This window comes from Sturnus vulgaris, chromosome 2, assembly GCF_052056855.1.
Source record: "Sturnus vulgaris isolate bStuVul1 chromosome 2, bStuVul1.hap1, whole genome shotgun sequence".
Classification (NCBI taxonomy): domain Eukaryota; kingdom Metazoa; phylum Chordata; class Aves; order Passeriformes; family Sturnidae; genus Sturnus; species Sturnus vulgaris.
Window position 1 is genome coordinate 111971745 of NC_142244.1, and position 18255 is coordinate 111989999.

The window sequence follows — 18255 nt, forward strand, 5'->3', positions numbered from 1 at the left end:
GCAGAGCCGCAGGTTGGCCTGTCCGGGCCTGCGCTAGGGGTGGCGGGGGAAGGAGGCCGGCAGGTTCTGGGCGCAGCAATCCCTCCTCCGCGCCGCGCCGCCATTACGAGCTGCGCCACTGCCCGCCGAGGGGGGAGCGACAAGATGGCGGCGGCGCCCACCCACGTGACGCAGGGCCCGCCTCCTTCTCGAGGCATCTCGGCCGCGCGCGCAGGGCGCTCTCGCGAGGGCGGTGAACAAAAGGACAGCGCGGAGCAGGCTGTGTGTTGGTGGGGGACCGTGATCTCGCGAGAATTCGTCGCCGCTCTCCTTCCGAGCTGAGCCAGGCGGGAGAGGGGGGAGGGGAAACCTCGCGGTACCGCCGGAGAATCCGCGCGGGCCCGGGGCTCCGAAGTCTCGCGACACCTCCGGGAACGCTTCCCTCACGGCCACTGAGCTGCGCGGAATTCTCGCGATAGCGCCGGGAAGGGAGGGCGGGGGGGCGGTCGCGTGCGCGCTGAGGTCAGCGCGCGCGGCCGGGCGCGCGGGGGGCGGGGCCTATATAAAGGCCGGGCCCGCGGCGGGGGGGGCTCAGTCAGGGCAGCGATTCGTGGCGGAACCAGTGACATCCACGGCAGCGACCTCCCGGCCCAGCGAATCCCCATTTCTCGAGGCGGAGCGGGACGAGCCCGAGACCGATCTCTCGTTATGAGTCATGTGGCGGTGGAAAATGCCCTCAGTCTAGACCAGCAGGTGAGGGACGAGAAGCGGAAAGGCCGCTCCGTTACCCGGAGGAGGCGCGCGGCGGAGGCTCTTGGGGCAGGGCGGGCGGCGAGGGTGGTCGGGAATCTTCGCGTGGGGCTTCGCTCTTCGCTGCCCGGCGGCCGTGTCGCAGTTCCCCCCGCGGTAACCCCCGTCTCCCCCCCCAGCGCGGCCTGTTGTGGCGCACTCGGTCGTTGCGCAGTTAACGCCGTGCGGCGGCCCCGCGCCGCGCCGGCCCTCCCCCCGCGGGGGTGCGTTGTCCCCACGGTCGGGGCGGTGTTGCGGGGGTGCGGGGCTGCCGGTGCCGCCCGGCCCGGCCCCGGTGCCGCTCGGGCCCCGTGGCCCCCGCGCCGCGCTCGGACCCGCTTTGTGTGGGAGCGCCGGGAAGCGGCAGCGGCCCCCGGCGGCCGCAGCGGGAACTGCAGCGTGGGGGAAGGAGGAGGAGGAGGAAGGGGCGGTCAATGGCCGCCATTGTGCAGGGCGGGGGAAGGGGGCCGACACACACGACACGGCGCTTTGTGTGACGCCCCTTCCCCGGGGAGGCGGCGCTGGCGGCCGCCTTTGTTTGAGCTCCGGTGCTGCCGACCCCCGGTGACGCAGTTGGGCCTAGACTCATGTTGGTCCGCACCATTTTTTTTTTTATTACTTCCGTCCTTTTCATTCCTACATCCCCCCGCCCTCCTTCCCCGCGCTGGGCGGGATCGATGGTTACCTAACCCTCGGGGAAGGCGGCTGGGGCAGGAAGAGCCCCGTCTGCTGCAGCGGGACCGTGGCCGGGCAGCGCTCGCCCTCGGCCGCTCCCGTGAAGTAGGTCACGGAGACGGTGCTTCCCTCCCCGCTGCCTTCTCCCCCGCTCCCCCCCCGCGCCACACGTGACGGGCGCCGGCAGCCGGATTAGCCGCTCCTGCTGCGCCGGGAATCCAGCCCGCAGTGCCGCACTGAGATGGCGCCGGGGCTGCGCCACCGATGCCCCAGGCAGCGCCTGGCAAGTGTTGCCCCCGCCATGGGGATCCACTGCGAGAAGACTCATCTAGCGCTTCTAGTTGATTGTGGAGAAGCTGCCTTGACCTAGTAGAGAGCTTTTGTTTTTGTTAGCTGTTAAAAATAAGAAGCATTCTTACTCCCTGCGATGATGCTTCGATCAACTAGAGATGATGTTTTAAAGTGGTAGCTTTAAAGAGGATGTTACGAGGTCAGCCGTGGGAGAATTCTTAAAGCATTGAATCTCTTCAGGTGGCAGCTCACACAGCTGAGCGCCAGAAGTGCATTGGAGTCTTTGCTTTGGATTAATTTAGCTCATGTTGGGAAGCGCTTCTGTGCAATACATTACATAAATTTAGTTTGTATTTAAACATGCCTTATTTTTCTGATACAAGTTCGTAATCCTGCCATGCAGGCAGACAACGGTAATAAGTTGGTTCTCAGGCTTTATCGATTTCCCACTGCTTTCTGCTGAAGTGAGTCCATATTGTGTTTTACTTAAAACGTTTGAGCAGCACGCCAGCGCTGCGTGAGCTGAACATCTTTTGGAAAACTTAATTGTGAGACTGAAGGCTGTTTTTGGAAAAACAAAACAAAAAAATGTGTTTGCTGAAGATTTAGGCAGACATCACATAATGTTTTGTGAGCACTAGTTGCCTCAAACGTGAAGACTGTAATGTCTTAGTTGTGTTAATGCAGTTAAAAATACCTCGAGTCTCTTCAAATAAAGTGTCCAACTGAATTGGCATTACTTGTGCTGAAGTTTTTGTAGCAAAAAAAAATTTTCACTGACCCAAATCCGAATGTATTTGAGTGTACTGAAATTTGGTCTGTTTAAAATGGCTCTTTATCCTGCATATAGTGTGAAGCAGAAGTCTGTGGTAGTGATTTGGTGAGTGTGAGATACTCTGCTGGCCTTGGTGCCCGTGTGGGTGTGTGTTTATTGGTGGGTACAGAAACATTAAAGATGATACAACATAGAGTAACAATAGGAGACCTAATTTGGCGCGATATAAAAAAATTTTTTGCAGTAGCTTGTTTCTAATAAGTGAAAATGTTTTTTGTATCTTAGCATAAATTTATGGTAAAACATGTTAATACTTGTCTTATTTCTTCTAGTTTTCTGGTCTAGACTTGAATTCCTCAGACTCTCAGAGTGAAGGAAGCTCTACAAGCAGTAAGTACATGCAAATTCTCAAGCTTACAAACACGGTTTTAGAAATTGGGGGTTTGCAGCTGTGAAAAGCAATTTCTAAAGCCAAAGTTTACAGAGGCTGATGAGAAAATAGAAGGTTGCCAGTTAAGCTTGCTTTGAAAACAGTGTGTGTTTTAATTTTGTAGTGGTACAGTATGCATGCACATTTCTGAAGCACTTAATTAGCTTGGGAGAGCTTAGTGTTCCAGTTCTGTCCCAGATTTTCAGCTGCTTCTCAACTGAGGCCACTAATTGTAGTAATGTCATGATTCGTCCTCTTAAAATATCCAGGTAGAGTAAGAACGTTATTTCTGCTGATCTCAATTCATTGACTAGAAAGTGATCTTGATATGCAAGCTTAAGTATGTTCAGAGGGGGGGAATCTTCCAGGAATTCACATTCAGCCTGTGGCTGGTATGCCCTCATTCATGTTGCTTTATCGCACTGATGTTTCTGGATTGTAAACAGGAATGCTATTCAGAGGCAATTAGGTGTGGCTTCTGGTTTGATCTGAGCTGAATGGATGGGGATGGGTGAATTTAAGAAGGAAAAATACTGGTAGTAATACTTCGAGTGCCAGTACTTGAATGTCACAGTAAATACCTTGAGCTGCTCAAGTATCTGGCACCAGCTTAAGCCTTAATGGGTTCTAGGAAGACAGGCTTTTGTCGTAGACACTGTAGCACCCATAAATGGTGTGTGATTCGGTCAGAGGAACACAGGACATCTGTGCCTTAAACCAGCTGCCTAAATGGGTATGCAAGAACTTTTAACATAACTAAGAGCATGCTACCAAAAATGCTGTATTTAAGGATTTTCGTTCAAAATGCTGCAAGAGGCCTTAAAGGCGGATGTTTTTACTAAGTAGGAGTTGTTGTCAAGATGAGCATTTCAAGATGTGCTGACAGCACGCGCCTGTAACACTGCCTTTCTTTTGTCCTTTAGAAGGCCGATACATTCCTCCTCACTTGCGGAACAGGGAAGCTTCAAAACAGGGTATGTATCAGAAACACAGTGACAACACTTAACTGCTTCTTGCATCTGTTGGAGCAGACTGCAGAGAATCTGACAGTACTGCTGAAGGCAATTACATAGACTGCGTGACTGGCCTGTGCAAAACATGGCAACTTTATCTTCTGCTTTTAGTGTGCTCTTCTAGATCCCTTCACCAACTTATATCCTAAGCTCAAGTTTAGTATCTGACCTTCCATGTCTGTGTGACAATTAGCTGTGATTGAAGCAATATGGAGTCTCCCATCTTAACTTGCCGTGTAATCTTGAGTGTTGATCTGAATGGATTTTGTGGGTACTGTTTTTTCTGCTCGTGACTGTGTTGTGGAACTTACAAAGTGAAACTGTGCTGTTTGTTCATATTAAACAACTGATTGCTGTAAATGCATATTTTACCCAAAGAGATGTTTATCCATGTTAAGCTTCCTGCAGTTTTTATGGAAGCCCCTGGGACTACTTGCAGAAGGAAATGCAGACTGTTGGTGAAACAAACATGAAGTACATGACCTATTTTGGTCACGTGTTCATACAGGGGTTTATGCTGAGAAACGGCCCTTCCATCTTCCATTTGAATCTAAACAGAACATAATACAGAAGAAAAGTTACTTAATTGAAGTGTTCCAAGAAAATCGTGACCTTTCTGTGTAAGGTCCCAAGGGAGTAGGCAGGTGCTGCAGCACGTGTTGTCATGTCTGGTGAGTTGGGTGGATATGAGACAAACATTTCCTTTACCACCCATTGAAATATACCAGAATGCAGCAGCTAAAACACTTCCTGCAATGCTACGATGTAAAGAATTGAGGTTTTGTGGCATAGGAGGGCTTGGATCTCATCTAAAGCAGTAATCTTTCACAGATTATTTTCAGTACTGCAAGAGAATGGCTTCCATTATGAGTGGGTGCGAGGGCAATACTTTGATGATAATATATCTCACAGTGCTTCTGGAGCTATGTCACTTTAAATCTGACTAGATGAAAAATGCTCCGTTGTAGTATTAAGCCATTTGAAGAAAAATCCATCTGTTTTTGTCTTGCCTTCGTATGTGTCCAAGCTAGTGGGTTTTCTGGGTGTTCAGGGTTTAGGTTTGTTTTGTTTGGTTGGTTGGTTTTGGGTGGGGTTTTTTTGTTTTTGTTATGTAAAAAAAGTATGGCCTGAAGCACCAAGTGATGAACAGCATGCTACCAGAGCTGAATGTTTTAGGAGGAGAGACACTGGTTGGCAGCCAGTTCAGTGCTCTTGTTCCCAGTCAAACTGACCTCGAATATGAGCAGTCTTGAAGGAACTGACTTGCCAAATCTGAGGAATGTGCAGGTTTCTCAAAAGCAGGAAACAGCTTTTTAAGGTGGTTATGAACATTTACTGTTTGTAGATTTCTTCTTCTTGTGTGGTATTTAATACCTAAGCTTTGTGGGTAGAAGATGCAGTAACCTTGAGCTCTATCATGACCTATTATATTTAGGACTGGCAGTGTACTTTCTTGTGTGCAAGTCCAGAGTTCAGCCATGGCAGTGTGGGGGATTACATGAGGCTTTTCTGAGGTCTTAAACTTCACCTTGCAAAAAGGTAAATAGGTCATGAGACTAATCAGACCTGTGGCTTGTTCAATTAATAGAACTTCATCTGCCAGCTTTCCTTGGTAAATCTAACGTTCAAAAATTGCCTTTAAACCTGGCTGAGTTCTGTAACCACTGGCCTCTTCCTGGTTCCCTGTGACAAGGTTCATAATTGCTGAATGGAAAGGTTCCAGTTCATGACCCTGCTGTGGAAGTATCATGAGTTTGGGCTTGTAAAGCTGAGCTATCTTGTAGGATGATTTGAAGTCTGTTCTACAGTTGTACTTCCATTAAAGTGATGTTTGCTTCTATTTACATAACTCGGCGATTTCTTTGGCTGCATTGAAACTTACGAATTTTGGCTGCTCCTTGGAATTTTTAATGACAGGTTTTTCAAAGCTTAGACATGAAGAAGCGACTTGCATGGTCGTGTTTAACCACACAACAAACTCTTGATGGAGCCTTACAAGTGTGGTAACCTGATGGGAAAAAAATCTTCCATTTACCTGCAGATCTGTCCCACTAATACTAATCTATTGGCTTTTTAAATGGGGAGTAGGGCAGTACAGAACTGCAGGAAATAACAGCCTGTATAAAAATAATGTCGTTAGTTTACTGAATGGCAGTTCTTTTTCTCAGCTGTGGGAGCTCAGTGTGCCGGGCTGCCTGGCCTGAAGTGTCTTGCTTCCATGGAGCTCAACTTGGTAATAGTAAAGCTTGTTGTCATGTAAGTTTCTTAAACTTCCGGGAAGCAGCTTCTGGATATTTAAACTGTAATCTGATCTATAGATCAAAAAGTGAATGTTAAGAACTCACCTTAAAGGTCTTATCCACCCTAAAGGAATCTATGATTCTGTTTTCCCCATCTTAAATGATTATTGCTGTTGCATATGGCAGGTTTTCAAGTTAGCTGGCAGTGATTTGTGTTAGTGTTACAAAGTGTGAATTAAAATGCTGGTTGAGGGAGATGCATTGACAACTGTAATGCTGTTCTTAGGTGTAAGGAGTTCAGAACTGCTCTGGAAGTTGATTAACTTAGTGAATTGTTATCCCTGCAGTGAGGAAGATGTGCTGGATGGAATGTCTACAGGTTCTTACTTACAAAAAAAAGCCAAAAGCCTTGACATTTCAAGGAATTTCCTGGTAGTCTGCATAGCATTGTAATCATGCTTTTCACTTCAGAGAAGTTGATCTGTGGTCTGTTACAGATTTTCTCAGGGTATTTGCTTCCAGTTTTAATGTGCCACTAATACTATTATGCATGTCATTTACTTAGAATTTGCTTGTATGGTCTGGACCTATGTTCTGTGCTGATCCACAAATAAATTCAGAGTAGGAATGCCAGACTGAAAGGTGAATTGGTGAAGCAGGATGTGTACACCTGTCTTTGATGTAGAAGTTGTTACGCTACCTTAAAATTACGGCAAGGTACCAGCTTCAGAAATCAGTGCTATAATGAGCTAGGTGAATGAGGTTACTTTGTAGGCTATTTGAAGTATAAAATTTTGACTCTTTGAGTTTCTCAGGCTTGGTAAAAGGTCTTAAATATAGTGTCGGCTCAGTTTTTTCACTGTTAAGAAGCTACATCTGTATCCCTGAAGATGCCTCTGTCAGTACCACTGCTCTTAGATCCCTTGGCAGGATGACATATCCCAGTAGCTCTAGTGTGGCTGAAAGTTACTCGGAATGAAATCTGTATTTAGCTATCTTTTAAAGAAGCAAGAATAATTTTCTTGAAGCTAATGTCTTTAAGGACTAATGTTGCTTCTTTTAAGAAACACTCTGGAGGACTTGAAGTGCATTCCATGAACTTGAATGCTAAAAAACTTCATGGATGGGTTACTTTTGCTGTCTGTTTTAGTTATCCAGATGAAAGAGTTACAGTTACCACAGTAGTTTTTAAAGTTCCCTTGTGACCAGTACATTTATGGATTCTGGGTACTAGAATTTCTTAATTTAAAAAAATCAGAGGCAAGGTGAATGGCACTCTTTAGAGAACATATAAAAATGTAGGGTAATTCTGGTAGCAAAGCCTTTTCAGAGAGACTGGGCCTAGAACAGCCTCTTTCTTTGGAATGAATTTATTCTGTGGTTGCTTTTATTGTCTCATGAATGGGTCTGGACTAGTTTTGTGCTGTGGAGCTGGCAAAGCATGCTCACAAGAGTGACATTATTTGTTTACCTGTTCCGTTATTTAACTTACTCTATGCTGGAATCCCATAGCTGAGATCAAAAACGTTACATGGACTTGGGGACGTTGGACTTCAGAAGGAGAATTTATAATTTCTTAGTCCAGTACCAGAGTGGTGTTTAAAGCTTCACGTTTCTGCTGCCTCATAGCCCTGTAGCAGAATAAAAGTGAAGTTTTTTACTCTGGTATTGGCAAGTTGAGGTACTTTGTATTCTTTTGAGTTAACATATGTAAGCAGGCATCTATGGTAGGCAAAGGTAAAAGAGCTGTGAAAAATTGTGTGGTTAATTTATGGTGAAGAGCTCCATATACCTTCTTTGTGTATGGTGCTGTTAGTTTTAGTCGGTACAGATCCCATTGTTTTGTGTACTTGTAGTATGATAAAACATTCTAACCTGTTTGGATTTCTAATACCATGTATTATCGCTGTGAGGTTTTATTAACCTCTAAAAATTAAATACGTAGTCAAGGATTTGTTTTGGAGAGATGACATAGATGAGGCTTGGCAAGACATAGCATCTTTAAGTTTCTTCTGATACCCATCTTTCCAGGGTAGGCTACTGAAATACTTGTACTAAGGCAAGTGCAGGTTTTTTAAAGAAACTGAACATGTTTGTACATGCATGGAGAAGTTACGGTTCTGATGGGTGGCGGGAAATGCTTAGTCCCTTGCTGAGCAAGTCTTAAAACATCCATTCATCTTCCATTTGTGAAAGGAATTCAGTCCTGTAGACCTTTCAGTGAAGACCTCCTGGACAGAAGTGTGTTTTTCTTGTTAAAGCCTGGATTGTGCAATGAATGGCTGAAATCCCTTTGTTTGCTAGGTTTTGACAGTGGTGGCTGGAGCTCCAGACGAGACAAGGATGCCTACAGCAGCTTTGGTGCGCGCTCCGACCGCGACGCGAAATCCAGCTTCTTCGACCGCGGGACCGGATCCCGAGGAGGGAGGCAAGTCCTTGTTTGTCTGGGTGGCGCACATGAAATCTGCCTCAGCTCTAGCACTGCACCTGCAATCTTGATGTTAAAATTAGAGTTCCATGTGTGAACAACAGGGAGGCAGGAGGAGCCTGGGAGGGGTGGAGAGAGGGAGAGAACCTTGCCTTTAAAGCTACATGATTTCAAGGATGGGCAACTTGCATGTGTTGAAAAATGTGCTCTGTAGTGTGCCACCAGCCACTTACTGCAGCTGTAGTGACTGGCTGAATTCAGCATTCACCAGAGAAATGCTAGGTGAGTGGCTCCTTCCAGGAGAACTGTGAAGAGCTATTGGGAGCGCACACAATACATCACTATGGAATTTTTTTTTCGATTTTTTTTTTGTTGCTTAAAAAGTGTAGTTAATAAAACTGGGTGAGACTCTTGCAGGTTCTCTGCCTTACTTGATCAGTCTTACACACATCATGCGTTGTATGCACAAGTGTGGTGAGAGTGACCTTTACCGACTACTTAGTAAAGCTGACCTAGTCCTGTATCCAGACTTTTCTCAAACATGATTTACCAGGCCAAAAACTAAACAGTTGAGGTAAGGACTTCTTCCACCTTCTTTCCAAGTCAGTAATACAGGTGAGCTCCCTCTTTATGAAATAATTATATAACATAATGGAGATACTTGGTCACACGTGTGGTGGGGGAATAAAGGAACAAATTGCAGCACTGCTGGCTGGAGGGTTTTGTCTGGACATGGGAGACCTGTGTAGAATAAGGCAGAGGAAAGGGTGGGGGTAATACAAAATAATGCTGCTTAGGAGGTTTAAACAGAGCTCCCTACAAAGAAATGGCAAAGACTGAGCAACTTGGATTGCAGCTCCACTGGCAGGTGGCTGTTTACATTTGTTATGCTTATTCAAATAAAACTAGTGATACAAAGTTCACTGTGTTAAGTTAAACTGAGCTCTGAAATCATGACATACTCTCCTGTCTGACACAGAAAAATGTGACCTGGTCTGATGGCCAGGACTAATTTCTGTTCTTAGGTCAAGAAACAAGTGTAGATAACCTGATGATTTTGAGTTGTTCCACAGTTGTGTATGTAATACACAGAGCATACACTGCTGCATCATTATGGCTTTGATTCTGCATGTCAGTAGCCCCTGTTGCCTGGGAAGGGTGGTCTGATTCTCGTGCTGTATTTAGATATGAAGAGCGTGGCAGAGGAGGGGACTATGACCGGAGTGGCTTCGGCAGATTTGACCGTGGTGGGAACAGCCGCTGGTGTGACAAATCAGATGAGGATGACTGGTCAAAGCCTCTCCCCCCAAGTGAACGCCTGGAACAGTGAGTCATGGAATAGTACCCATTCATGGGGGAGGGTTGTTTGATAATTCTAGCAAGTAAAAGTGCTTTCCTCTTCTGTGTTTAGGGAACTGTTTTCAGGAAGCAATACTGGCATTAACTTTGAGAAATATGATGATATTCCTGTTGAAGCAACAGGCAGCAACTGTCCTCCACATATTGAAAGTGTAAGTTATTTTAAAAATCTGTTTTGCTAATACGTCTAATAGTGACTATTTTGCATGGGTAGCTGGATGTCTTGATGTCGGGTTTAGGGAGGAAAGGAAATGTCTTCTCTTCCTACAGCTAAGCTGTTTGGCAGAAGAGGGTTGCATATGATGAACTAAGACAGGGAAGAAATAGTGTAAGCCTTTTCAGTCAACACTCAGAGCTTACTTTTTAACTGTAACTGGCCCTTGAACAGTGAATGTGTGAAGTGGAAGTGCTTTGAAGGTGCTGATTTGGGGGCAGCTGCTAAGGCATAGGCAGTGTTAGGCCTAAGCACAGCGTGTGTGCTAGTGCAGTCTGCACTTCAGACTTGGCTGGCTTCTTAAGAATTGCTTAGAAAACTGAACTAAGTATCTACGTGACTCTGTAAACTTCATAGGCAAGATCTGTATGAAGGGCTGAAACAGGAGCTACCTTAAAAATTACTTGTTAAACTGAATGTTGTGTTACATGGTGATTGAAGGGAAGGATTCTGATCTTACTGCTTTTAAATATCTTATAGTTCAGTGATGTTGACATGGGAGAAATCATAATGGGAAACATTGAACTCACACGCTATACCCGTCCTACTCCAGTCCAGAAACATGCAATACCTATTATTAAAGAAAAGAGAGATTTAATGGCCTGTGCTCAGACAGGTAAGTTAATAACTCTTTGCTGCTTAGTTTCAGTGGAAATGGGGTCTTGGTATTACTGCAGGTGAGAGGTAGAACCTCCTGTGCAGAGTGTACTGAAATAGTTGCGTGTTGGAAGCTAATTAGCTTTAGTCTTGTATCTGCTTTAAATGTGACTTGACTAGATTTACTGTCTTTGTCCTGAGACATGTTCATGTCTTAAACCATATTCACTTCAAGGTTTTGGGGTGCTGAGGGTGCTCCAGTGCCACAAGTAGCAGCCATACTCCAGTGCAGATGTTACTGGGAATGTGCTACTGATAGAAGATTAGTGCTTTGGGTGACAGTAACACTTAATAATACTGGCTTGTATTCTACTAGGGTCTGGAAAAACAGCTGCATTTCTTCTACCAATACTGAGCCAGATATATGCAGATGGCCCTGGTGATGCCTTGAGAGCAATGAAGGCAAGTATTTCAAGTACCCATTCCTGGGAAAGTGACAAGTGTCAGAGGTTTGGTGTTTTTTTTCCCTCCCCACATGAGCTCATGTGTGCTACTGAACACAACAGCTGGTCTTAAATGTTGTCATCATTTTGGGTATGGTGAAAAAATCCAGGCTGTGGATTACTTTTTTCCCTACTGAAGAGTTATATGCATAACTGTCCTATTTTTAAAAAATGAGTGGTTTTATTGTTGCATAAGCTTAAAAGGCACTTCCCTTGCTACAAAAAGCTACTTGGTCACAACCTCTGTGTTGTAGTAATTTTAGCATAGAAAGTGACTGGTTGTGTGGCTGTTCTCTGCTGCTGAAGTTGGGGATTGCAATGCCTGTTGTAGAGACCAACATTGTGCAGCTGTTGCCATAGTAAGCCACAGCTGAACCTTGGGCACTGTAATAGGGCTGTCTTCAGGGGCAGTGCTCAAATTGGCTCTCAACCATGCTTTGTCTTTCTTAAACTTGGTGACCTGCCTGTAGTAGCTTTTTTCTTTGTGCTTTGGATGCTCATGCCAATGGTTTTTTTTTTTTTTTTTTTTCTTCCAGGAGAATGGGAGGTATGGGCGCCGTAAGCAATATCCAATCTCACTGGTCTTGGCTCCCACCAGAGAATTGGCAGTGCAGATCTATGAGGAAGCCAGAAAGGTATATCTAACAGTTTATTATTATAACATAGCTCAAGTAGAATTTTTCTTGGAGCTAACTTACTTTGCTTTACAGTTTGCATACCGCTCCAGAGTTCGCCCCTGCGTTGTATATGGTGGTGCAGACATTGGCCAGCAGATCCGTGACTTAGAACGTGGATGTCACTTGCTTGTAGCAACTCCAGGACGACTGGTTGATATGATGGAGAGGGGAAAGATTGGACTGGATTTCTGCAAGTAAGTAAAGTGTTGCTTGTCCATGTACAAATGACAAAAAGTGAGATACTGTTTAGGACCTCAGATTGTAGTTTTTGAACTGTCTAAACATCTAGTTGTAACCCTGTGCAGACACCAGAGCACAGCTTACAGAAAAATGTTCTGAAGATGTTTTTTTACTGCTGTTTAGGTACTTAGTCCTTGATGAAGCTGACAGAATGCTTGATATGGGGTTTGAACCTCAAATTCGTCGAATTGTTGAACAAGATACTATGCCACCAAAGGGAGTTCGTCACACCATGATGTTCAGTGCTACTTTCCCCAAGGAAATCCAGGTAATTAACAAGAGTTTAAATACTTTAAAAGCTCATAAGGCCAAAAAAATTTTGTCTTTGGAAGGGAAAAAAATTATTTGATTGTGATTTCTTTTTTTTTTTTTTTTCCCTCCCATTTTTTAGATGCTTGCTCGTGACTTCCTTGATGAATACATCTTTCTGGCTGTTGGCAGAGTAGGTTCTACATCTGAGAACATTACACAGAAAGTAGTATGGGTGGAAGAGCCAGACAAACGATCGTTCCTGCTTGACCTGCTAAATGCCACAGGTAAAGAACAGGCGCAAATAAGCAAATGAGGCAAATCTAATGACTCGAGCAATAAGAATTTCTATTGATTAGGTGAATGAAAGGGTGTTCTGTTGAGGACATGCAGTGACTGTATTGCACTGGCTAAATGCCAGTATCAAGTTGATGTAAACCTGTCTGTTACTAAAAAAATTGGGAGGGAGGCCCCCCAGTGATGTTCCTGTTGAATGAAGAGGCTGTTACCTGTTAACAGGTCATGGAGCCTGTATTTGTCTGTGCAGCTTTTTTTCTGCTAACCTGGGCTTTAATTCTTGTTAGGTAAAGATTCCTTGACTCTGGTGTTCGTGGAAACTAAAAAGGGGGCAGATGCTCTTGAGGACTTCCTGTACCATGAAGGCTATGCCTGCACAAGTATCCACGGAGATCGTTCCCAGAGGGACAGAGAGGAAGCACTGCACCAATTCCGCTCTGGCAAGAGCCCCATTCTTGTTGCCACAGCAGTAAGTGAAATCTGTAAAACTCGAGCATGTGAGCTGATTTATTGGCCTGTAGAGTTTTACTAAGATTTGATTGAATCCTTTAATCACTAGGTAGCAGCAAGAGGACTGGATATCTCAAATGTAAAGCATGTCATAAACTTTGACTTGCCAAGTGACATTGAGGAGTACGTACATCGTATTGGTCGCACGGGCCGCGTAGGAAACCTTGGTGAGTAGAACCTAGGGTTTTCACAGACAGCACTTCATACCTAAGTTGACAAAGGCAGTTGTATTGGCTGAGCAATAAATATCAAATAAGTACTTGAGAGAAGCCTGTGAACTGCCCTCTGATCAAAAAGCTCTGTCTCTCTGGCCACTGGAAAGCTTACCAGTTCCTTTGGGTAATGTTCTTAGTGCCATCTAAAGGCTCTCTTACTACATGTAAGCCTGGTATCCCCTGTGTCTGTCAGTAAACATGAGTTTGTGACTAGCTGTGGTGGAGTAATGGTCTCGAACAGCTTTGTCTTGAATAATTCTAGTGTTCTCAGTCTTGGCTGTAAGGAGCTGGAATGTGGAATGGGTTTAAATGCTGTGTGTAGCCAAAACTGAGTATCTCCTTCAGGTCTTGCCACTTCATTCTTCAATGAGAGGAACATAAACATTACAAAGGACTTGCTTGATCTCCTTGTGGAGGCTAAGCAAGAAGTACCATCTTGGCTGGAGAACATGGCCTATGAACAGCATCACAAAGGAGGAGGCAGCCGCGGGCGATCTAAGAGGTAAGAGGCACAGCTTTGGCTAGAAATGTATATTGAGTCTGTTAAGAGACAGCTCTGTGACTTGTTCTCAGTCTGAAAATACAGTTAGAGGAGGATAAGTGTAGTATAAGCTGAGCTTGGTGTATGCAAAGGTGACTGTCTGATTTTATTCTATCTATTCATAAGGCAGTTAACACATAAGCCCTCTTTCCTCTCAAGGAAGCAGCTAGATACTGTTGAGATAGAATGATGTTATCAAAAGCCATTTTAGAATTGTAAAAGCAGCTATAAAACACAGAAATGCATATCTCTGTGCCAGAGATGTACCTTAAGCAGCTGTTTTGATGTTTAGGAGAATATTATGCAATGCCTAGTGACAAAACAAGGAGAGAGAAGAGAATGCAGGTGTGAGGCTGCTTGTAAAATAGTTTTGCTCTGTAAACCTAAAACTCTCTAATACCGACCTTTGTCTGCTAGCTTACTGGGGTAGGATAAGAGAGCACTCTCTTAATGTAGTCAACATGATCTAACCATACTGGGTTTGGTGTGAGTTTTTTGTTTTCCTAGCAGTATGCTTGTGAAATTGTCATAAACACTTAGGGTTGGAAATCTTGTGGAGGCAGAGATTTCACCGAATCAAATCTTTCCGAGTAGCCTTGGGACGCTTAAAAAGTGTGCTTACCTCAGCAGTGGCTGTTGGCCAGCTGTAGTTGGTACCCAGAGTCAGAGCAGGTGAATCTCAGTGTGTGCAGTGCTGAAAATGCCCTGTTTAACTCCGGTGTTTGGCTCTTGCCCTCTGCAGCAGTCGGTTCAGCGGAGGCTTCGGAGCCAGGGACTACCGGACGAGCAGCGGCTTCGGCAGCAGCAGCTCCAGCAGCAGCCGGTCAACCAGCAGCCGCAGCGGCGGGAGCGGCAGCAGAGGCTTCGGAGGTGAGGGGAGCTGGGCAGGTACACCTGAAATGATTGCTGGGGTAAAACTGGATGTAGTGTTTGCATAAGAGATCATCTGGTGCTTGTCATGCAGTCTCAGCATCCTGCTTAGATCTAGGCCAGAGCAGGTTACCTGACTGATGGTTTGACACTACCTGCCTTTCCGGTATTAGTTTAATGTTGTGCATTTGGCAGTACTGCTGGGTGGGGTTCTTTAATAGACAACAGATACCTGGGTTGTTTTCTTGTTGTGAAGGTGCAAATCCTTCGAGTTAATTAAGCATCACTTTCTCTTGCCTTTCATAGGTGGTGGTTATGGAGGCTTCTACAACAGTGATGGATATGGAGGAAACTATAACTCCCAGGGGGTGGACTGGTGGGGCAACTGATCTGCTTGCAGCAGATACCCCACCAAACAAGCTAATATGGAAACCACATGTAACTTAGCCAGACTATACCTTGTGTAGCTTCAAGAACTCGCAGTACATTACCAGCTGTGATTCTCCACTGAAATTTTTTTTAAGGGAGCTCAAGGTCACAAGATGGAAATAAAGGAACAAGTAGCCCTATCTCGAAGGTGGTTTTGAAGACTCTTATTGCTGTAGTCAGGATTAACTCCCCTCCCACCCATCCCCACCCAGAAACTGCATTTATAATTTTGTGACTGAGGATCATTTGTTTGTTAATGTACTGTGCCTTTAACTTTAGACAACTTTTATTTTGATGTCCTGTTGGCTCAGTAATGCTCAAGATATCAATTGTTTTGACAAAATAAAAATTACTGAACTTGGGCTAAAATCAAACCTTGGCACACAGGTGTGATACAACTTAAACAGGAATCACTGATTCATCCATAATATTACAAAGAAAAACTTATGCGGTAGCCTGCATTAGGGCTTTTGGTATCTGCAGATTTGAAAAATAAAACATCTTGAAGCATATCAATGCAATTAGTTTCTAATGTGGCAAAACTGTACTAAGTTAAAGTTCTGATTTGCTCACTCTATCCTGGATAGGTACTTAGAACCTGATAGCCTTTAATAAGCCATTCCAGTCATGATGAGATGATGTATGGATACATGCATACATTAAAAGCACTGTTTTTGAAGTTAATGCAAGTAAATACAGCAATTCCTTTTTCAATATTTAGGCAGATCATTAATGTGAGCTAGCCAAATGTGGGCAGAACATTACAGGGAACGTTTAAAGGTCTGATAACTTGAAATAGTTTTTAGGAGAATTCATCTATTTAGACTTTTTAAAAATGCCTGCCATATGAAATTGAAATGGTAGAATGGCTGACCATGGCAGTGATTGGTCCTCCCTAAGGGCCTGACTGAATTTTTGGTCTAATAACGCATGCTAGTGTTGATGTTTTTTGGTCAAGAGGGTATGAACAGGAAGAATTATGCAGCAGGCTTTATTTTAATGCAGATTCACATTACTCTGTTCAAGCTGCGTGGAGATGTTAAACTGGCTTACTGTAGACTTTGTAAAATGGCTCCAGAAGAGTAACAAACAAACCTGAGATCACAGAGGTTGGAAATGTACATAAACTGCACAAGGTTTCAATTCTGCTATTAAAGTGCAGTTTTAGTCAGTTTTAGTTGCATAGGTTTCCATTGTATTTATAGTCTGTTATGCTAAATCTGGCCAAAGATAAGTATTGTCCACCAGAAAAATGCCTCTGCCACTTGGAATTTCTGTGCTAACTGCGGCCAGAGCATTTAACAACTAATCTACAGTGGCATAGGAAAATGGCAAAAATCTCCTAAAGTGCAATAGATTTTTTCAAGTGTATTGTGCCTTGTTCTAAAACTTTTATTAAGTAGGTGCACTTGACAGTATTGAGGTCATTTGTTATGGTGCTATTTCAAGTCTAGGTTTAGGCCCTTGTACATTTTGCCCATAACTTTTTACAAAATACTTCTTTTATTGCACATTCAGAGAATTTTATATATGTCTTGTGTGCGTGTCCTTAACTTCCAATCTTATTTTGTCTCTTGGAGATTGAACGCAGCTTGTTTAAGGAGAAGGAAATAGATTCTAAAACTTATTTGGGACCATGGGAATGATAGCTGGGAAGAAAACTATTTGCACACGACAGATTTCTAGATACTTTTTGCTGCTAGTTTTGTGTAATATTTATTGAACATTTTTGACAAATATTTATTTTTGTAAGCCTAAAAGTGATTCTTTGAAAGTTTAAAGAAACTTGACCAAAAGACAGTACAAAAACACTGGCACTTGAATGTTGAATGTCACCGTATGCGTGAAATTATATATTTCGGGGTAGTGTGAGCTTTTAATGTTTAAGTCATATTAAACTCTTAAGTCAAATTAAGCAGACCCGGCATTGGCAGTATAGCCATAACTTTCTGATAGTAAAACAAAAATTGGCAACTTAAAATTAAACATGCCAAGGTTTTGATACACTTGTCTTAAGATATTTATGAAACACTTCTAAACACTGATGTGAAGTGTCCAGATTCTCAGATGTTTGTTGCGTGAGTTTTGTTTAGTTGTGTGTTTTTTTTTTTTCAGTGAATGTCTGGCACATTGCAATCCTCAAACATGTGGTTATCTTTGTTGTATTGGCATAATCAGTGACTTGTGCATTTTAGCAAGTTTTATCAGCCAGCAATATTTTCAGTTCAGATACAAGGATTCAAACCAATATGCAAGAATGGATTTAAACTTGCTGAATGTGAAAATTGAATTTCAAGTCACTGTAGGTTTAGAATTGCTTATTGTATTAGTTTAGATGCTAGCACTGCATGTGCTGTGCATATTCTTGATTTTATTAAAATAAAAAAGTTGAACTGCACAGTCTATTCATTTGTGAAGCGTCACTCCTGGTTTATGAGCTCTGTAGCCCCAGCAGTCTCATTCACGTGCAGCTCTGGAAGCAGGTGACTCTAGTGTGGCACACGTCAGTGTGGTGACAGATGGCAGCCAGGCTCAGGGCTGTAGCTGAAAGAACCTAAAATGGCCTGTGCCCCACAGTGCAGGGTTACTGTCAATATCAGAGGTTCCAGCAGAACAGAGGTGTGGGACAGATGAGGAGAAAACCACCTCGGTTTGTTCATGAGGGGAACCAGGTTTGGCCATAACAACCCGATTAAACCTTGTCAAGTTCGGCTTGGTTTCTCAGCCCCTGACTACTCAGGACCTCACAGTTGTCCCTCTGAATTTAACAGGAGTGCCTTGTAGAGAGCTTTGATCTGTTCATTGCTCCTAGGTAATGAAAAGCCAAACAGGTGAAATACTGAAATATCTAAGGGAATTGAGTGGAAGGAATAGATACAGGTGTTTCCAGTTTCTTTGAAGTGAGATAAACTTGCTTCATTTGAGAGAAAATTA

At 43.9% G+C, this 18255-nt stretch overlaps 1 protein-coding gene across 1 annotated transcript; it reads left to right on the plus strand.

Annotated features, from left to right (window-relative positions):
* The first annotated feature begins 620 nt into the window (after positions 1–620).
* Positions 621–17719, plus strand: DDX3X (DEAD-box helicase 3 X-linked). Its single transcript, XM_014876776.2, has 17 exons — positions 621–732; positions 2842–2899; positions 3863–3913; positions 8497–8620; positions 9806–9946; positions 10032–10131; positions 10674–10809; positions 11167–11252; positions 11830–11928; positions 12004–12164; positions 12334–12478; positions 12602–12746; positions 13044–13225; positions 13316–13433; positions 13827–13983; positions 14765–14892; positions 15199–17719. The coding sequence occupies exons 1-17, from the start codon at positions 688–690 to the stop codon at positions 15279–15281; spliced, it is 1959 nt and encodes a 652-aa protein (XP_014732262.1). The 5' UTR covers positions 621–687; the 3' UTR covers positions 15282–17719.
* The last annotated feature ends 536 nt before the right edge of the window (positions 17720–18255 follow it).